Genomic DNA, 18,622 nt, shown 5'->3' on the forward strand with positions numbered 1-18,622 from the left:
CTTTCAAGAACTGAGCTCATTGAGCAAACTGAGACTAAATATCAACTTTCCCAGAGTCTGTTGTGGCTGCCAATAAGCACCAATTCCTCAGACAGGAAGTTATCTTCACTCTTAATTGTCTATGTGCAAATAATCTAATTAATATTCCTGCTGCAGACTTTCAGCAAACAGTGAAGTGAAACATGATTCAATAGTATAAAAAAATGACAGCTTAAGTAAGCTTAAGGTAAGGAGAAAACACAAAGAATTACAAGGTATAGCTTGAAGGCTTTCTTCTGGATAATTTGTCACCCCATGAGATTCATTTAAGAATATACATAAGAACTGGACACCAGTGGTTCACACTTGTAATCCTAGCTACTCCAGAGTCTGAGATCTGAGGATCCTGGTTCAAAGACAGCCGGCAGAAAAGTATGTGACACTCTAACCTCCAATTAACCTCTTCCAAAAAAAAAAAAAAAGCCACCAGTAGCAGAGTACTAGTGTTATACCAAAATTCGGGGACCCCTAGAAGACCATGATCAATGTAAGCAACAAAGAGCCGGTTTATTGCAAGCTCGAGCTTGGTCCTCCTCGCACATGGTAACCGGTGACGCTAAGAGGCCCTGAACATAGAATCACCACAGTTTTTATAGTATTGATCAAACAACTTTAAGGAACTTTTACATAAGAAATTACATGATTGGTTAACATTTACATTTAAAGCAATGGTTGACCTTTACAGAAAAATGTCCTTGGTCCATAGCTTGACAGAAAACGGTTACGAGTCACACCCGGACCAACAGAATGCATGGCATGTCTTGCCCCGGGCTCTGAAGAATGGGTTGGTTAGAAACTTAGTCCTAGGTGGCTGGGGGGGAGGGGGGGGGGGCAACACCATTTGGGGGCTAACACCTGCCTTAAGCAAACATCATCTATGGCTCCAAGAATTGTGTATGGCTTTCTGTCATAAATTCCTAGCATTGGGGCAAAAGTGGATCACGAGTCAAGTCGCAGAACTGAGATGGAGTGTTAAACAAAAATGGAGTTGCTTAGGTTTCTTAAAACATTATATTTCTTCCCTAGGGCCTTACTGCCCCGGCCTCCGGGAGGGGCGTTGCAGCTTTGGGGGGGTATGATTCTGAGGACTTTGCTCCCTTGGTCAAGGCTGTAAAGCCTTTGAAGTCTTTTACTAAGCAACTCTGGGCTCCCAGGCTGACATTCCACTACTGAGTAACTAAAACCAGTCACAGTTAAAATCATACAAAAACCATAAAATCATCTAGCACAAAGCAATTCGCACAGAAGCAAAAATGAGCGGTTAATAATCATAACTTCTAATTTCTATTACATTAAGCATTAATGTTACTCCATGCCTTTTAATAAATTCATTCAGGGGGTGCTTGCCTACTTTGATGAGGTCAGTCCAGTTTTCTTCCTCTTTTACTCCACTCCTCAAGGCTTAAGCAGAGTTTTTAGCAAGCAAAAGTACAGAAGCGAAAATGGCTGTTAGGTGCTGTCTATATATTTTTACGTTCTTCACTAGCCTTGAGCAAAAAGATGCTCAGAGATAGCAAACACCAAGATTCCGAGTTCAAGCCCCCAAACTGGCACCAAAAAGAAAAGTGAAACACAACATAATAATTGACATGTTGAATTGAAACCCCTTTGTAAGCTACTTAAAGACATTTCAGATCAGATTTTAAAAATAAAATAAAAATAAAAACACATTTATCAAGGGGCTATGAAAAATTAGATATTACATTAGATTTTAGAGAGAAACAAAATAAATGCAAATCACCAGACTCCACTCTAGTTAGACTTTGTTCCGGACTTGGCAGAGAAACAAAATGAATGTTAATTATCAGACCCCACCTTAGAGTTACTGTGTCTGAGACCTTGGAGGTGGGACCAAGAAACACAGATAAGTGAAAATAGCTCTCCAAAATCTGGTAGCTTTTGGGATGTCTTGAAACTTTCTGGATGCTTACTTGATTATGAAGTGGAGGGACTGGAGCTAGTAATTGGTAAAAAACCCTTCACACTTCACTGCTCTTGCTGTTTTCCCCGAAGGAAATTCTCAGGATTACAGAGAAAGTAGGTGAGTTTTTCCTCAATATTTATCAAGAACTTTATCATGCTTTTCTTCAAATTGCCAACTTGATTTTAGTACCTCTGAAATTACAGACACACACACACACATGAATGAAAAACTAAAAGAAGCAAAAACAGAGAAAAAAAATATAAAATGAGGCGAAACAAGATTAAGACCAGCATGAATTTAGTGCAGTTGTTATCCAGTTTTCTGCTTTTGATGACATGCAATGTTTATTCTGTCCTCTGATTTCTCTGTTTAATTTCTGCTGGTTGGTGTAAATTGTTTTTTTTTTCATAAAATATTTTAGAAGCACTTGCTAAAACTATGGCATATCAGCTGTAGATGCATGGTATCAGAGGAGTTTAATTCTGATGGAGAGTGACTTACAAGTGAACCTGTTCACAGAAGGATAAATTCATTTAAATACCAATAGAGTGTTAATAATAGGAAGTATTTCACATTTAATAGTCCAGTCAGGTCTCACAGTGGAATTAATATTTGAAACTGAGAAGTAAAGGAAAGAAAGAAAAGGGAGCCAGTATTACAAACACCAAGCACTGCAGTCTGGGGTAGCAAAACAAAACAGCAAAGGATAGGAATCTATAGGTGAGATTGGAGGAGAGTAAGGGAGGGGCAGATTGCTTGAAACTGGTAAACCATCTGGATCTTAATCTTATGCAAATAGGTAGTGATTAGAAACACAATATGGGTTTTAAAATAGTAGTGTACTAATTCATTAAGAGGGTTGGAGTGTGTGTGTGTGGGTACATATACACACACACAAACATAAAATGGGAAGAACATAGCTAAGTTATTGAAAGGATGGCCTCCATTGTGTTCAGGAAATTTGGAGTTGAGATTCTAAGAATTTTTTTGTGTGTTGAGGGCTGCTTAGCTATCAATTGCAAATGAGTTCCGGGTTCTAGGTGAAAGATTTAAATTAGGTGGGTGGTACCAAAATCTTTACAGAAGAATGAAATCTCTGTGGGGGGGAGGGGGAGATGATAGGATGTGGACAAGAGAATTCTTCCTTGTAGTCTTCTGAACCTACACTTTGGAGATAACCGAGAACCCATTGTACCCAGCCAACTGTCGGAGAACCACGCTGGTCAGGTAAGAAGGAAATCGTTTGTGTCTCCTTGATAGCTGGTCAAAGAATCTGCTCCTCTAGGCAGCCAGGCAGAGTCAATTGTCGTAACTGAGCAGGGGAATCTGAATAGGGGTAAACCCCCCCCCTCTCTCTCTCACTCTTTTTCTTATGCCAAGTTCTGAGGCCTGAACTCCAGGCCTGGGTGCTGTGCCTTTTTGCTCAAAGTTGATGTCCTAGCACTTGAGCCACATCTTTACTTTTAGCTTTTGGGGTATTCGTTTGAGTTAAAAGTCTCTTGGAGGGGGCTGGGAAGGTGGCTCAGTGGTAGAGCGCTTGCCTTGCACGCCTGAGGCCCTGGGTTCGATTCCTCAGCACCACATAAGCAGGAAGAAAAAAAAGCCGGAAGTGACACTGTGGCTCAAGTGGTAGAGCGCTAGCCTTGAGCTGAAGAATTGAGGGACAGCGCCCAGGCCCCACGACCGGGCCCCCTCCCCCCCCCCCAAAAAAAAAAGTCTCTTGGACTTTCCTTCATGGGCTGGATTTGAATGGAGATCCTCCGATCTTAACCTCCCAAGTTGCTAGGATTACAGGCATGAGCTACCAGAACACAATTAACACAGTTAATTGTGAAAAAGAGAGGGCTTCATTGTGACAAGTTACCACATTTATATACTATACTTTGATCAAATTCAGCCCATCTGTATTGATTCTTAACTCCCTCATGGTTTCATCCATGCAAGTCACCAAACCTGTTAGGATTAGTCAAGCTCTGGTCATTTAAGTGCCAAATTTGAGGATACACCTAAGACTTAGGCTCTTGTGCTCATGTGCTGAGGAGAAGCAAGTGTCTCCTTAAATTTTGCTCTTTATCTTTAAGAAATATGTAAGGAATGACTTACTTTCTGGCTTTTTCTCAGTGCTGGGGTGGATGTGAGTGTGTTCTTAAATTGGTGTCCTCTGAGCTGTTTTAGGATTGAGCCTTCCACTGAGCACTTCTTTTTGAATGACTTATGGAGAGCTGTTGGGCTATGCTGTTGCTTGTCATTAATGATCACGCTGTTGCTTAAGGTTGTCAGAAAACTTGAGAGAGGTCCTCTGATCTAGGGATACTGAAGGAATTTGGCTCTCCTGCCCCATGTGACTGCAAAGTTTGTGGCACTTGAAGAACACAGAAAGTGCTGACCTGCACTGCTTGCAGGTGCTTTCTCCTTGATCTTGGATCCTTCACTGTGAACCCTGAAGTTCTGAAGTCTGCCCGCTACACAACCTGAAGGAAATCTCCCCTGTAACTGTTCACTGTACAAGAAAGCATTCCACAGTAGACAAAAGCTGAAGAGTAGGGCCCGAGTCACAGCACAACATGGCAGAGGATGAGTATTGTGAAGTCCACCAGGAACCACTCCGTCTGTTCTGTGATGAAGACCAAATTACACTTTGCAACAAATGCTTCCAGTCCCTGGAGCACCACCGTCACCTGGTCTACGGAATACAAGAGGCTGCTGAGAAGGCCAGGAAATTGTTCCAGGAAATACTGACTGCACTAAGGGAGAAGCTTGAAGTGGCCAGAAGTATCCTGGCTGATGAGCAAGACAGAATGAAGATGATTCAGGTCAGTGCTTATCTTGATTCCTGGGAGAAAATTACCAGTAGTGTTAGAAATCAGATAAGATATTGTAAACAAAGGCAAAAGACAAATGACAAAGCAGGAAAAAATTATTTGAAATCCATAGACCGAAGAATGCTAATATTGTGATTGTATGTGTGTGTATAAAACCTCTTCAGAGCCAATAAAAAACATTAAAATTTCAATTGAAAGATGACCAAAGAAAAGAAAGTTTGCAGAAAAGAAAGTGCAATCTTATTGTTGTTCTTTTCCCCTTCTCTTCTTCCTTCCTTCCCTTCCCTTCCCTTCCCTTCCTTCCCTTCCCTTCCCTTCCCTTCCTTCCTCCCTTCCTTCCTTCCTTCCTTCCTTCCTTCCTTCTCTTTCTTTCTCTTTCCATCTTTGCTCCTTCCTTCCTTTCTTCCACTTGTTTCTACTGAACATTTGTTTTTGCAAACATGTTTTAAATATAACAGTATGCTGGACTTTGCTCAGGTAAGAGAACTACAAATTATACTAAATTGGTAATGAGGTGGGCAGTTGCCATCTTTGTTGGAAAGAATTTAAAAAGATTAATAACATTTTAAACAATGATACAGGAAAATATATCCCCTATTCTCTAAAATGGGGCTGCTTGTAAATTGTGAAATTCTTCAAAGATCAGTTTACGAATGGCTACCTAAATTAAGGACTTGCCATCTGTTTCTCACAATTCATTTCTAATTTGAAACCATGTCTTTATACTTAACTCTATTGTGCTCTAGGCATCTCAGATTATAGGCTTTCTCCCAATTTTTAAAGAATACAAATGTCCACTTGGTAATTATAAGGGAGAAGAATTGCTTAGTGATATGTGCTCAAAACAAATCTATCTCTCTCTCTGTATATATACGTGTGTGTATATTTGTCTATATACACATTTGTACACACACACACACACACACATACACACAGAGTCAATCAGTAGTGAGGACCCCCGATTTGCCAGGGATTGTGTGAGAGCCTAAGTATTTGACATTGCAAAAAAGGAGCTTGACCTTGTAGAATTTATTCTCAAGACAGATGTAATTCTAGGTTCTCAGGAGACTGAAATATCCATTTTCTTTCTTTCTTGTCTTTTTCTTTTTCTTTTTTTCTTGTCCATCATGGGGCTTGAACTCAGGACCTGATCCCTGTCCATGAACTTTTTGGCTCAAGGCAAGCATTCTACCACTTGACCCACCGTGCCACTTCCAGTTTTCTGGTGGTTAATTGGCGATAAGAGTGTCATAGACTTTCCTTCCTGGACTGGCTTTGAATCATGATCCTCACATCTCTAAGGATCTCATCTCAAAACTATCTAGGGCAGGAAACTCTAGACTATTTCTTGTCTCCAATTAAGTACCAAAAAGCTGGATGATAAAGAAGCACCTATGAGAAAAAAAGTTCCAGGACAGTGGATAATGTGCAAGCCCATAGTTCCAGTGCCAGGACCAGCATAATCAATCAATCAATCAATAGTTCCAATCATATCAGATACATAACTTTAAATAAAGGAAATCATTGAAAAGTATGAAAATAGATTACAGGAGGGTAAAAAAAATCCTAGGTGGAAAGCAACAATTACAATAATCAGAACCAGGTGATGGTGACATAGTCATAAAAGAGCTGAGGATAAATTATCATCTTGATAATTTTGATTCCATTGAGTTTCATAAGATTAAATATATTTTCTAAAATGGCTATCTATCTCTAACTCAGGCTTACAAATGGAAAAGTTTTATGTTCAATATATCCTAGCCTAAACTTTGAGTTCCTGATTTTCTGATAGAGGTATGGCTCAGTGGTAGAGAGCCTGTCTAGCAAGCACAAGTCCTGAGGTCAAACCCAAGAACTACCAAAACCAACCAAACAAACAAAAAAACCCAATCTGCCTTATTTATACTTTTTCCTTCTATATTTTGATAACTCCATTTTCTAGTTGCTTACTATAAAAACTTGGGTATCTTCTGTCCTTGACTCCATCTTCCATCAAAAGCATTAGTAAATCCCATTCATAAATACCTCCTAATTTTAACATTTCTCTTTTTCTTTAGTCAGAGACTTAACTTCCTTAGCATCTCTAAATCAGTGAACATTCTTTTATCTGCATTCCGTGTTTTAAGGTTGGGTTGATATCCCACTGATGGACTCAAACTCCCTCTGTTTTCTGTATTTATACCTTTAAAAACAACAGCAACAACAACAAAAACTCTATGCCTTGTATTTTCTTACTTTTATACTGTGGTTACAGATGGCAACGAAGTGTGGGTATGTGGCCAGGCTGTCATGTTTCACCTGAAATCTGTCATTTATTTCTACTTGAGAAAGGAAGAGGAGCAGAATCTTACAGAGATAATTGAGTCTGAATATGGGCTAAGGTTCCGGTTGTTGACTGAAGAGAATGAGCTGAGCTTGCTGAGACTGCAAGGGTGCAAATTTGACTTGAACTTGAGAAAAGCTAAGCAGAATCAACGGATTAGATTTTCCACTGAGCTGGAGAAATCCCAGGAAGCACTGCAGGTAAGATTTTGAGAACAATATCCTCATAATATTTAAGAAATAAGTGAAGGAAAACCAGAACATTAGGTCAGTTTCCTAAAATATCCAGTGCCAATCCCAGATGTGTCAAATGCATCTGTATACCCACTTAGCAATTCTGGTTCTACAATCAATAAATAGGCATTATTATTACTGTTAAAACATTACACAGTCTATATCAATCAATATGAAAAATCACAAAATGGTACTCATTGGAATATGGAATGTCTCTTTACCACGTAACTATTCTATTTATGAATTTATCTTCACAGGAATATAAAAAGGCATGAGTAAAGTAAAATATATCCATAAATTAATGTGTACCTTATAGTACTGTGTTATATTGTAAATGTACTTCACTGCCCTATCAAAAGACACAGATAAACTGATGGTGGCTCATGCTTGTAATCCTAGATATTCTGGAGATGAGATCTGACAGATCTTGGTTTGAAGCCAACTTGGCAGAGAAGTTGATTCAATTCCATCCCCAAAAAACCAGGACAGGCTGGAGTCATGGCTCAACTAGTAGGAAGCCAGCCTACCAATCAAGACAAGCAAGAGCAAGGCCCTGAGTATAAATCCCAGTACAGCCACAGCCACAGCCACACACACACACACACACATACACACACAAACACGCAGAAACACCGTACATTGAGTTTCACATAGAGTCAGAAGTCAGAATTAACTTTTAAAGGCACATTAATAAATAGAGTTCCTACTTGAGTTCTACTATCTGTCATCTATCCTGTGACTCTGTTTCTTTTACTATAAAATGGAGATAACAAGATATCAATGGTCCCTAGTTAATTAAATTGTTGTGAGTTTTCTTTTCTTTCTTTTTCTTTTAGTCCTGAAGATCAAAACCAGTGATTTAAGCAAATAATAATCTAGAGAAAGACTACTGAAAAATACCTTCTATATTTGAAGTGATTGATAAGTAGTCAGCATTATTACCACACTATCACTCATGCTTATTGATACAGTCTATATCTATCAATATGAGATTCCCCAAATCAGCCATACTGGTCACATCATACGGAGTAACTAACTTACCATGTACAAAGGAAACAATGGTTTTGTGTTTGTGAATAAGGAACAGTCACCAGAAAAATGCAAGTTGTCAGGTTAACAATAGAGAATAACAAGTCACCACTCATTCTTTTTCTTAAATAGCGCAATTATGTACTCTTGTGTCTGGGTGGAGTTCATTTAGAAGCGTAAAAAGAAAATGGATATCAGTGGCTAAATGTGATTGATGCAATTGATTTTAATTAATTTACAATAGTTTTAATTAATTTGGTAATGTAAGTATGAAGCTTTCTGTATAAAATGCCATAGCAGCCATGCATTAGTGATTTAGGCTTATAATCTTAGCTACTCCAGAGGCTAAAATCTGAGGCTCAAGGTTCAAAGCCAGCCCAGGCAGTAAAATCTTTAAGACTTTTATTTTCAATTGACTACCAAAATAAAAGCCAGAAGTAGAGCTGTGCCTCAGAGTGGTAGAGCACTAATCTTTTAGCAAAACAAGCTCAAGGACAGCACCTAAGCCCTGAGTTCAAGCCACAGAACTGGCATAAAATTTAAAAAAAAAAAAACAAAACAAAATAACTTAAATACATAAAATGCCACAGAAAAAATGGAAGGGATGTCTTTGAGATGCAGGGGGTAATCTGAGTCAATAGACTATATGCACACACATCCGTCTCAAATGTTAGAACAGTAAGTATCAAAGACTTGGTAGGTAGAGGTGTTCTGATTCATAGAGAAGGGTTTCATGGACTTAATTGATTATTTCCAATTCTGCGGTGGCAGGCAGAAAAACAAGCTTGTGAAGACATGGTTGAATTAGGCAGCAAGCAAAGGCACCAGATGTTGAGTAGTAATAAAGAAGTGCTTCTGCGGAGACTGAGCTGTTTGACCCGAGAGAACATGACTAAACTGAAGGAGAGCGAGGCCCGGGTCTCAGAGCAGCAATGCAGCCTCCAGAGGATCATCACTGAGCTGGAGAAGGAGTGCAAAGAACCTGCCTCATCACTACTGCAGGTATGAGCCGGGGAAAGAGAAGGGGTTCAGCTCTTAGGGGACCTTCCCAGAATGCCAGGTTAGTGATCTCCCACCATACACCAAGACTCAACAGCCATTGTCCATTGGCTGAAGGCGTTCTGCACACTGTTGGTGGGAAGGTGTACCACTACTAGTCGAGCCATTGTGGGAAACTGGAGAGGTTTCTCAACTGAAAATACTACTGTCACATAATCCAACAACAGTGTATAGACACTGTTCACAACAGCACCCTCCACTCCCCCAAGATAGAAGCAACCTAAGTTTCCATCATCAATTGATGAATGGACTTAAAAAAAAAAAAAATGTGGTGCCTTCACTCAGCAGTATACTCTTCAGTCATAAAAAGATGAAATCATGCTGGTCACCAGTGGCTCATACCTGTAATCCTATCTAATCAAGAGGCTGAGATCTGAGGATTGAGGTTCAAAGACAGCCGATGAGGAAAAGTCCTTGAGACTCTCATCTCCAATTAACCGCTCAAGAAACAAGAAGTCAGCTCTGTCTCAAATACTAAATGCTAGCCTTGAGCAAAAGGAGCTTAGAGACAGGGCCCAGCCCCTGTCCTTATTTGTTCATTCCTATTTGTAACAAGTTGGGTTGAATTGGAGGTTATTAGGTTAGGTGAAATAAACCAGGGAATGAAAAATGAATGCCATTTCACTCTTGTGAAATCTGGTGGTCACCAAAGTGAGAGGACAGCATTGGGAAAGTTGACTAATGAGAGCTAAATTATAGATAGAAAGGTATAATAAGTTCTAGTGTGTTCTTAAACAGTGTGGCTACAGAGAATGATAATATATTCCATATTAAAAAGATTTTTATTTGGGGGAATGGGAATGTGGTCTAGTGGTAGAGTGCTTGCTCAGCATGCATGCATAAATCCTGGGTTCGATTCCTCAGTACCACATAAACATAAAATAAATAAGAGAAAAAAAAATTTTATTTTTTCCTTTTTTTTTTTCTTTTTTGAACTCAGGGCTACACACTTGCTAGGTAGGCAACTCTACCTCTAGACCTTTGATTATTTTTAAGCCAAAGTTGTACTCTTCGCCTGAACTAGACCAGATCACAATCCTATTTCAGACCAAACCTGAAATGACAAGTGTGTACCTCCAGGTCCAGCTATATGATCGTATGAAATGGAGTTTTGTAAACTTCTTTATCTGGGCTGGCCTGGAACTGAACTCCTCCCAATCAGACTCTTAGGTAGCTGGGATGACTGGTGCTAGCCACCACACCCAGCTTGAATGGTTTTACTATCAAGAACTGATAAATGTGGGGTGGCTGTGTGATAGCTTATGCCTGTAATCCCAACTACTCAAAAGACAAAGATCAGGAAGCTCATAGTTTGAGGCTAGCCAGCCTATCCCCCATCCCCCATTTAAAAAAAAAGAAAGAAAGAAAGAAAGAAATGAGACTCTTATCTTTCAACTAAGCTGGGCAAAAGGTACACAAATGTAACCCCAGCTACATTAGGATGTGTAATTAGGAAGATGGTGATTTCAGGCCAGTCCCCCACAAGAACGTGAGATCTTACTGAAAAATAACTAAAGAAACAGAGAGGAAGCATGGCTTGAGTGGTAGAGCACTTGCCTAGCACTTCAGGGCTTTGAGTTCAAACCCCAGTACCCCTAAAAACATTTTTTTGAGAAAATAGATTTAAACATTACTATATATACATATATATGTACAGTTTTTGTTTTTATGCATTGGCTGAAAGTAAATTTAACTGTGGAAAGCTTTGTGAATGGCTATAAAAGTATACTTAATGGAGTGCTACTTCCTGAAAGGTGTTCTCATACTTTAAAATTATCAACAGGAAGTTTGAATTGATACGTGCTTCAACCGTGTAAATAATTAAAGTGTGATACATCTACTCAATGTGATGGTCTACAAACCATAAAAACTTAATCACTTCTGTGGATGCTAAAATAATACCTTGTGATAATTTCATTTACTGGAAAGAGAAAAATGCAGAATGACTTTTTCATTGCATTTTATGGGGAAAATAATACATGGAAGTATGTAAGTATTTCCTAATACTCACAGATTTTTCTCTGGAAGAAAACAAAACAAAGAGAATCCAAAATCACAGGCACAGTAACCAGCAGGTTTATAGTAGTTACTGCAGGGAACCAGTGGCTTTCCTTGAGATACAAGGGTGTAAGTATTTTCTGGGAGTTGAATATTTGTATGTCCCTGGGAATTTATGTATATGTACATACATACATACATGCATGCATGTATGCATATATATATTGATGTCCTCACCTTGGAGAGAATAGTGTTAGGAGATAGAACTTTGGGTGCTGATTGGCTTACTGGCTTCTGGGGGAGCTCTCCTGAATGAGTACTTAAATAATACCTCTTAAATGCCACCAAAAGCCTTACCCCTGTTTTACCATCGAGGTTAGATTGAGGTCACAGCTGCCTCACCAGGCACCAGATGTAGCCAGGACTTTGATCTAAAAGTTCTCAGGCTCCAGACTACAATAAGATATATAATCTACTATTATGTTATAGCAGCCTGAGCAGACAATTTTATGTTTAAAATTTTAAAAACGATCTTTTTTTTTTTTTTTTTTGGTCAGTCATAGGGCTTGAACTCTGGGCCTGGGTGCTGTCCCTGAGCTCTTCAACTCAAGGTGAGTGCTCTACCACTTGAGCCACAGTGCCACTTCCGATTTTCTGGTGGTTTATTGGAGATAAGAGTCTCACGGATTTTCCTGCCTGGGCTGGCTTTGAACCACTATCTTCAGATCTCAGCCTTCTAAGTAGCTAGGTTTATGGGCGTGAGCCACCAGCTTTGAAAGACTACTTATATCCCTTTTTCAGGTCTATGTAATAGACTAATTTGAAAAGCCTATCTCTTAGTTAATTACACTTAACTATAAGCTCAGCACCCATAAACATTGCTATTCAGGAGGCTGATATTTGAGGATTATGGTTTGAAGCCAACCTAGGTGGGAAAGTATATAACAATTTTGTCTCCAATTAACCAGCAAAAAGCCAAAAGTGGAGCATTGACTCAAGAGGTAGAGCACTAGCCTTGAACACAAAAGCTCAAAGACAGTGACTAGGCCCTGAATTCAAACTCCAGAATAGGGTACAAATTATATGATTATGTGTGTGTGTGTGTGTGTGTGTGTGTGTGTGTGTGTACATACATATATATATGTATGTACATATTTACACATATATACACATTTCTAAAGCTATTTATATATGTTGATGTTTGTACATCAATTCAATTCTAAAGCCAAGCTTATTTCTGGATGTGAGCAGGTGTGACCCAATTATACTCAGCTCCTCACTTGGCCCCACTATGGTGTTGGTCTAGTGGACACCTCCATCTGCTCACATCTTACCATTCTAACAAAGAACACAAATATGTAGGCAATTCTAAAAGATGACTGTGCTGAATCAGATGGTTGAGGTGAGGTAGAGGCAAAATGTTTTGCCTCAGAATATAGCAAAGGCATTTTGAGCATTATTTCTGATGTTTTCTTAATCCATGTTAATATTTGATATTTAAAAATTGGCACTCTGAGTCTGAAGAAATTCCAAGGAAATATAAAGTTCAAATTATAAGGGTGAATATTTTCATGGGTTCCACACTTAAAATGCTTGGCTCCAATAGGACAGTCATAATAACTTTGTTTCTTTTCCCCCCTAGAATGCAAGATATAATTTAGAAAGGTAAGTTTTCATTTGGAGATACTGAATCTGAACCCAAAGTCTTATATATTCAGCATACATGGGTTGGGTATGCTGGGAAGGGATGGGGAGGGAACTGTGGCCTGTACAGGTAACTGAGATTGTCATTTATTTTTTCAACAGGAGTGAGTCACTATTGCTTCAGTGCCTAAAGTCTGCTCATATCACAGACCTGAGTTCTTGCCAGATAAAAGGAATGAGCAAAATGCTAGCAGTGTTCCAAAGTGAGTTGACACATGTCCACAACTATAAGTATGTTTGAGAACCAACTGATCATATTACTACAGATGAAAGTAGATTCTAGGCTGGGTGACAGTAGCTCATGTCTATAATCCTACCTACTTCCAAGGCTGAGATGTAGACTTGTGGTTCAAAGCCAGATCTCTGTCCAAGTAACCAAAAACATTCCAGACTGGAAGTGTGGCTTAAGTAGGAGTAGAGTGTCAGCTGTGATGGTGTCAGTGGTTGTGTGTGTACAAGTGTATTGAGGATTCAAACCACAGTCTCTTTGCACATATAACCACTGAATTATACTCCCTGATTCTACACTCTATACATACTATTATTTCTGTTAGTCTTTTAAAGATGCTTGCCTAGCATGCATGAAGACCTGAGTTCGATTCCTCAGTACCACAGAAAACAGAAAAAGCCAGAAGAGATGCTGTGGTTCAAATGGTAGAGTGCTAGCCTTGAGCAAAAGAAGCTCAGGGACAGTGCCCAGGCCCTGAGTTCAAACTCCAGGACTGGCAAAAATAAATAGATAGATAGATAGATAGATAGATAGATAGATAGATAGATAGATAGATAGATAGATAGATAGATAGATAATAAATTTAAAAAGATGCTAAGAGTATAGAACTTATAATTTAAAGATTAAAGCATGTGGCTAGAAGAACTCACTCACTCCTAGATTAGATGTTAGAGGAATTTAATTTAAAAAATACAGTATTTCTTCTGATAATATAACCATCATCAACTAAAGCAACAGGGTACAATTTATTAAGAAATAGAGACTGAGAGCTGGGCACCTGTGGCTCATGCCTTTGATCCTAACAACTAGGAAGCTAAGATCTGAGTATTACGGTTCAAAGCCACACTAGGCAGGAAAGTCCATGAGACTCTTATTGCCAATAAACCACCAGAAAACCAGAAGTGATGGTGTGGCTCAACTGGTAGAGTGTTCCTTGAGCTGAGGACCTGAGGGACAGCGCCCAGGCCCAGAGTTCAAGCCCCACAACTGACCAAAAAAAAAAAAAAAGCAATAGAGATTGGGGTTGGAGTTTTATTTTGGCTGTGTTATGCTTGAAATTCTCTTCATATCCAACTAGTTAGTATCTCACAGTTTGTTTATGTAGTAAGTCAGGAGGTATAGAAAACATTGAAAATTAGGCTATGTGAGGTCTTCTCAGGCAGAGAATACAAGTCATAAAAAGAAGGAACTCATGATCAAACCCTGAAAAAAATCACAATATTTGGGTGTTAAGCAGAAAGGTAAGAGAAGAAATAATCTGAGATATGAAAAAGTCAAAAACCGCTTTGCACCAAGTATAAAAAAAAAATCTCAGTGAACTTGGTTTTGGTTTGATTTTTTTTTTCCCCTGGGTGATTCTTACTGGATTTCTAGCCTTCACTAGTAAGTGCTACTTTGAATTACTTAAGATTAAGTGAACGCTATTTGCAGTTTTAGGAGTTTATACCACACTTGGAATATTGAAAATGAATAGAATGATCAAATGACAGAAAAGTCGTGGGTCAACTGTTGGTTTTTGTTTGTTTGTTTGGGCATGGGGCTTGAACTCTGGGCCTGGGTGCTGTCCCTGAGCTCTTCAGCCCCGGGTGAGCACGCTACTTCTTGAGCCATAGCACCTCTTCCGGTTTTCTGGTGGTTCATTGGAGATATGAGTCTCACAGACTTTCTTGCCAGGGCTGGCTTTGAACCACGATCCTCAGATCTCAGCTTCCTGAGTAGCTAGGATTATAAGTGTGAGCCACTGGTGCCTGACTCTGTGGGTGAACATTTTTATAGTAGGTAGCAAGCAGGATTTCTGCCTTAGAAAAGATCTTCAGGAAACAGGTTATATCCCAGGTCATATCTATGGGGGCAGACTACAAGGGCAATTTTAAAGACTCTGAGTTGATGGGAGTTGTAAACCTCTCCTTGACCTATTCATTATTTTGTTGTTGCTGCTGTTGTTTTTCTCTCTCTCTCTCGTTCGATTGTGTCCCTTTGCACAATTGCATTAACTTCATGGTTCCCCGATGTTCATTTCTTGAGTCTCCTCAATTCCTGTGCTCTCCTTAATTGGTCTCTGCTATGTCGGTGCCTGAGGCTGTGCTCAACCATTGGGAAGTTCCTGAAAATAAGAAACCATATCTGATATTTCCTAACTTTCCTAACTCAACTTTTCTGTCCCTGCAGGACATATAACTTTGGATCCTGAAACAGCTCATCCCTCCCTGGTCTTATCCAAGAACCTGAAAAGTGTGAGACTCAGAAATATCCAGCAGGATGTGCCTGGAAAGCCATGGAGGTGTGACTTTAGTGCCACTGTGTGTGCTGCAGAGAGCTTTTCCTCGGGGAAGCACTACTGGGAGGTGAATGTGGAAATGGCATCCAGGTGGCAACTGGGTATATGCAGTGTTACAGACAGAAAGGGCAACAGGATGGAAGCATCTGGAAATAAAGTCTTACTCATGGGATCCATGATGGGGACTGATTACACCTCATGGGTCTTTCCTCCTTTAAAAAAGATCTACTGGGGGAAGCAAACGCATAGAGTTGGAGTCTTCCTCGACTACGAGTATGGGCAGCTGTCATTCTACGACGTGACAGAGAGCTCCCTCATTTATCATTTCTCTCACCTCACCTTCCAAGGAAATATTAAGCCTGTGTTTGCTCTTTGTACTTCAAGTGGAGACTTGAATTCAGATTCTCTCACTGTCTGAAATGTTTACAATGAACTCTTCATCTCCTGCTAAATATAAGATCACAGGAGATCAGAAAACTAAGGGCAAATCTCTATGAAGTAATTATCTAAAGTAATTCAATGTGATACTCCAAATCCCTGGCATTGATGTGGTTTCCAACACCTGTTTAATGGAAGAGATTGTATTATAAATTATAATAACAACTCTATACACTAATTAGAACAACAAGTGTGTGCGCATCATGAACAGGAGATAGTAGAGAAGAAATATTAAGAGTCTGAAGATCTTAGTACTAGCAATGGGAAGGACTATAGACATATTTCTGAAAACACAGGCAGACTTAAGTATATTCAAGACTAAAAAACAAGATGCTATGAGTGTAGCCATCTAGGGTCATACTGAATGAAAGTGGTCACATTGAAACATCTTATTGCTAACAGTGAGTTTCAAGGCTTCTTAGCACTTATCCTTACGTGTAAAGAAGAGTAGCAATCTCCCTGGAGATTTTTATCTGATAGCAAGGAGGTGTCTCCCTCTGTAAATACGCACGTATACTCTGATAGATCAGGGAAGCTTTTGAATGAATAGACTATCATGGTGGATCTAGATAATTATAGTCTTGTTTATTTGACTACTAGAGACACACCTTAAATTGACTTCTTAAAAATGTTAACAACTTCTAAAATATTTCTTTTCTTTTTTTTTTAAACTTCTCAACTTTATGTACCTCAACTCCTGGTACCAGAAGAAACAATAAAGTAAGAAATAGACAATGATAGTTGGTGTGCTCAGTGGCCCTAGCTTTTTGTGCGGCCTGCAAGTTTACATTTCAAAAGGTAAAGATAGGGAGGTGATGTTGTAGACTAGAAGTAGTAGGAAGCAAACTTGGATGAACCTTGTTTGTAACCTCATAAGTCACAGGCTAGCCTGCATACTATAGTTCAAGATTACCAATTAGAGGTTGTTTTAGGAAGATGGCTTGTTCTTAACTGAAAGAAATGGTAGTTTGGCTGAAACAATCTATTTGAGGCTCAAAGAAGAAGAAAGAAGTGTTTTTTTTTTTTAATCTTGTATAACAAGATAAAGAGAACATCAATTCATGAGGACTAGAGAAAGAATTTAAAACTTTGATTTGTTGGATTTCCTGAGTGGAAAGTGATAAAACACTATCAACGAGACTCTGAAACTTAAAAAAAAAAAAAGGATATAGGTAGGCAATGAGAATAGATGGAGATAGTTGTATTTTAGTTGTTGTCTTGACAAATTATGAAGTGCTTAAAGAGAATGAAACTTCTGCCCTGGAGAGTATCAAGTGTGAGACAGAACTTACCTCCACATAGCAATAGATAGCAATAAATTAATGCAGTAGGAAGTATAAAAAGAAAAGATATTAAATGTGAAATTACATACATTTTTAAAATAATAATTTCTTGTAGACTTGCTATCTACCAGATACAATTCCAAGTGCTTCTTGTTACCTAAAGTAGTTCTTTTAACTCGCAGAGACCTTTTTCCTTAGTTTTGTTGAGGTGGAAATAGAGCCAATAAGTTCACAATCACCAAATAGTGATAGCTCCAAATCCTTGAAAAAAACAGTCTCTATTCACAGATTTATCTACATAAAGGTATTCAAGGTCAGATGACTGAGGTTGCCTGGAGGGGAAGGTGAAAGTAACTGGAGGTTGGCAAAGATAGGAAAGTTAAAGCCAGATGGAGTAGCTCATACCTGTATTCCCAGCATTTGGGAGGTAGAGGCAGAAGGACTAGCCTGGATAGATAATAGTGATACCAGGTCTCAAAAATGAAACAACAAGAATTTTAATAGTTAAATCTACATTTTTAAATGCAATTGAGGGAAATATTTCTGTAAAATATTTTTTAAATGTGTTTACATTTGTATAATAAAATTTTGAATGAAATACAGGTTAAAACCTTACTTGAATAAGCCTTTTTTTTTCTTCTGAGTGTTTTAATGGACCTTGTGTTCAGCCTAAGACACAGCCTAATCAGCTAAAGATGTCCCAGTAATTGTGTTTCTTGTCTCAGGTAGGAGAGCTATGTGGCCATTCTAAATACCTGTTTGGAAAAGCGGGTGGATTGGGGGAGGGAAGGGTCCCTATGCGGATCTTTACAACTCTTGTCATTATTCTTTGTCATGTAGAACTTCTGTAGCTGAAAGCTATCCTGATAAGAGTCAAAGTTTCAAATAACAATGAAGTTTAATCTGGGAGCTTATAGACAAGTGAATTCTCTGCCTGTTGCGGATGATTGCTCAAACAGAAAAAGTAATTTCTGAGTTCGTAGTATGTTGGGGATGTGAAGGAGGAATACAACATTCTCTACCTCCTTAAAAAAAGATGCTTATGAGCATCTTTCCCTCCTGACCCATGTTTTTATTGATTTCAATTTGCTTTCAGAGTACAGTTACATTTATGTGGAATCCTGGTCAAGATGAATTGTTTCATAAAAATAAAAACTTATTTACTTAACTTAAACCTCTTTCATACTTCCAAATTATTACATTAGCTTCCCTTTTTTACTTTAACTCTCCCTGAATCTATTATAAACCAAGCTGTCCTCTAAT

The 18,622-nt window shown here is 38.8% G+C and overlaps 1 protein-coding gene across 1 annotated transcript; it reads left to right on the top strand.

The window, feature by feature from the left end:
- The first annotated feature begins 4,293 nt into the window (after window positions 1-4,293).
- Window positions 4,294-17,940, top strand: Triml2 (tripartite motif family like 2). Its single transcript, XM_042701267.1, has 6 exons — window positions 4,294-4,776; window positions 7,117-7,308; window positions 9,142-9,372; window positions 13,070-13,092; window positions 13,234-13,334; window positions 15,530-17,940. Exons 1-6 carry the CDS (start codon window positions 4,528-4,530, stop codon window positions 16,054-16,056), a joined length of 1,323 nt encoding a protein of 440 aa, XP_042557201.1. The 5' UTR covers window positions 4,294-4,527; the 3' UTR covers window positions 16,057-17,940.
- The last annotated feature ends 682 nt before the right edge of the window (window positions 17,941-18,622 follow it).

The sequence above is a fragment of the Dipodomys spectabilis genome, unplaced genomic scaffold (genome assembly GCF_019054845.1).
Source record: "Dipodomys spectabilis isolate Male_0828 unplaced genomic scaffold, ASM1905484v1 ptg000009l, whole genome shotgun sequence".
NCBI lineage: Eukaryota > Metazoa > Chordata > Mammalia > Rodentia > Heteromyidae > Dipodomys > Dipodomys spectabilis.

Coding starts and splice junctions, on each gene's coding strand:
- Triml2 (XM_042701267.1), top strand. CDS start 4,528: ATGGCAGAGGATGAGTATTGTGAAGTCCACCAGGAACCACTCCGTCTG. Junction 9,373..13,069: donor CTGCCTCATCACTACTGCAG/GTATGAGCCGGG, acceptor TTTCCCCCCTAG/AATGCAAGATATAATTTAGA. Junction 13,335..15,529: donor AATGCTAGCAGTGTTCCAAA/GTGAGTTGACAC, acceptor CTGTCCCTGCAG/GACATATAACTTTGGATCCT.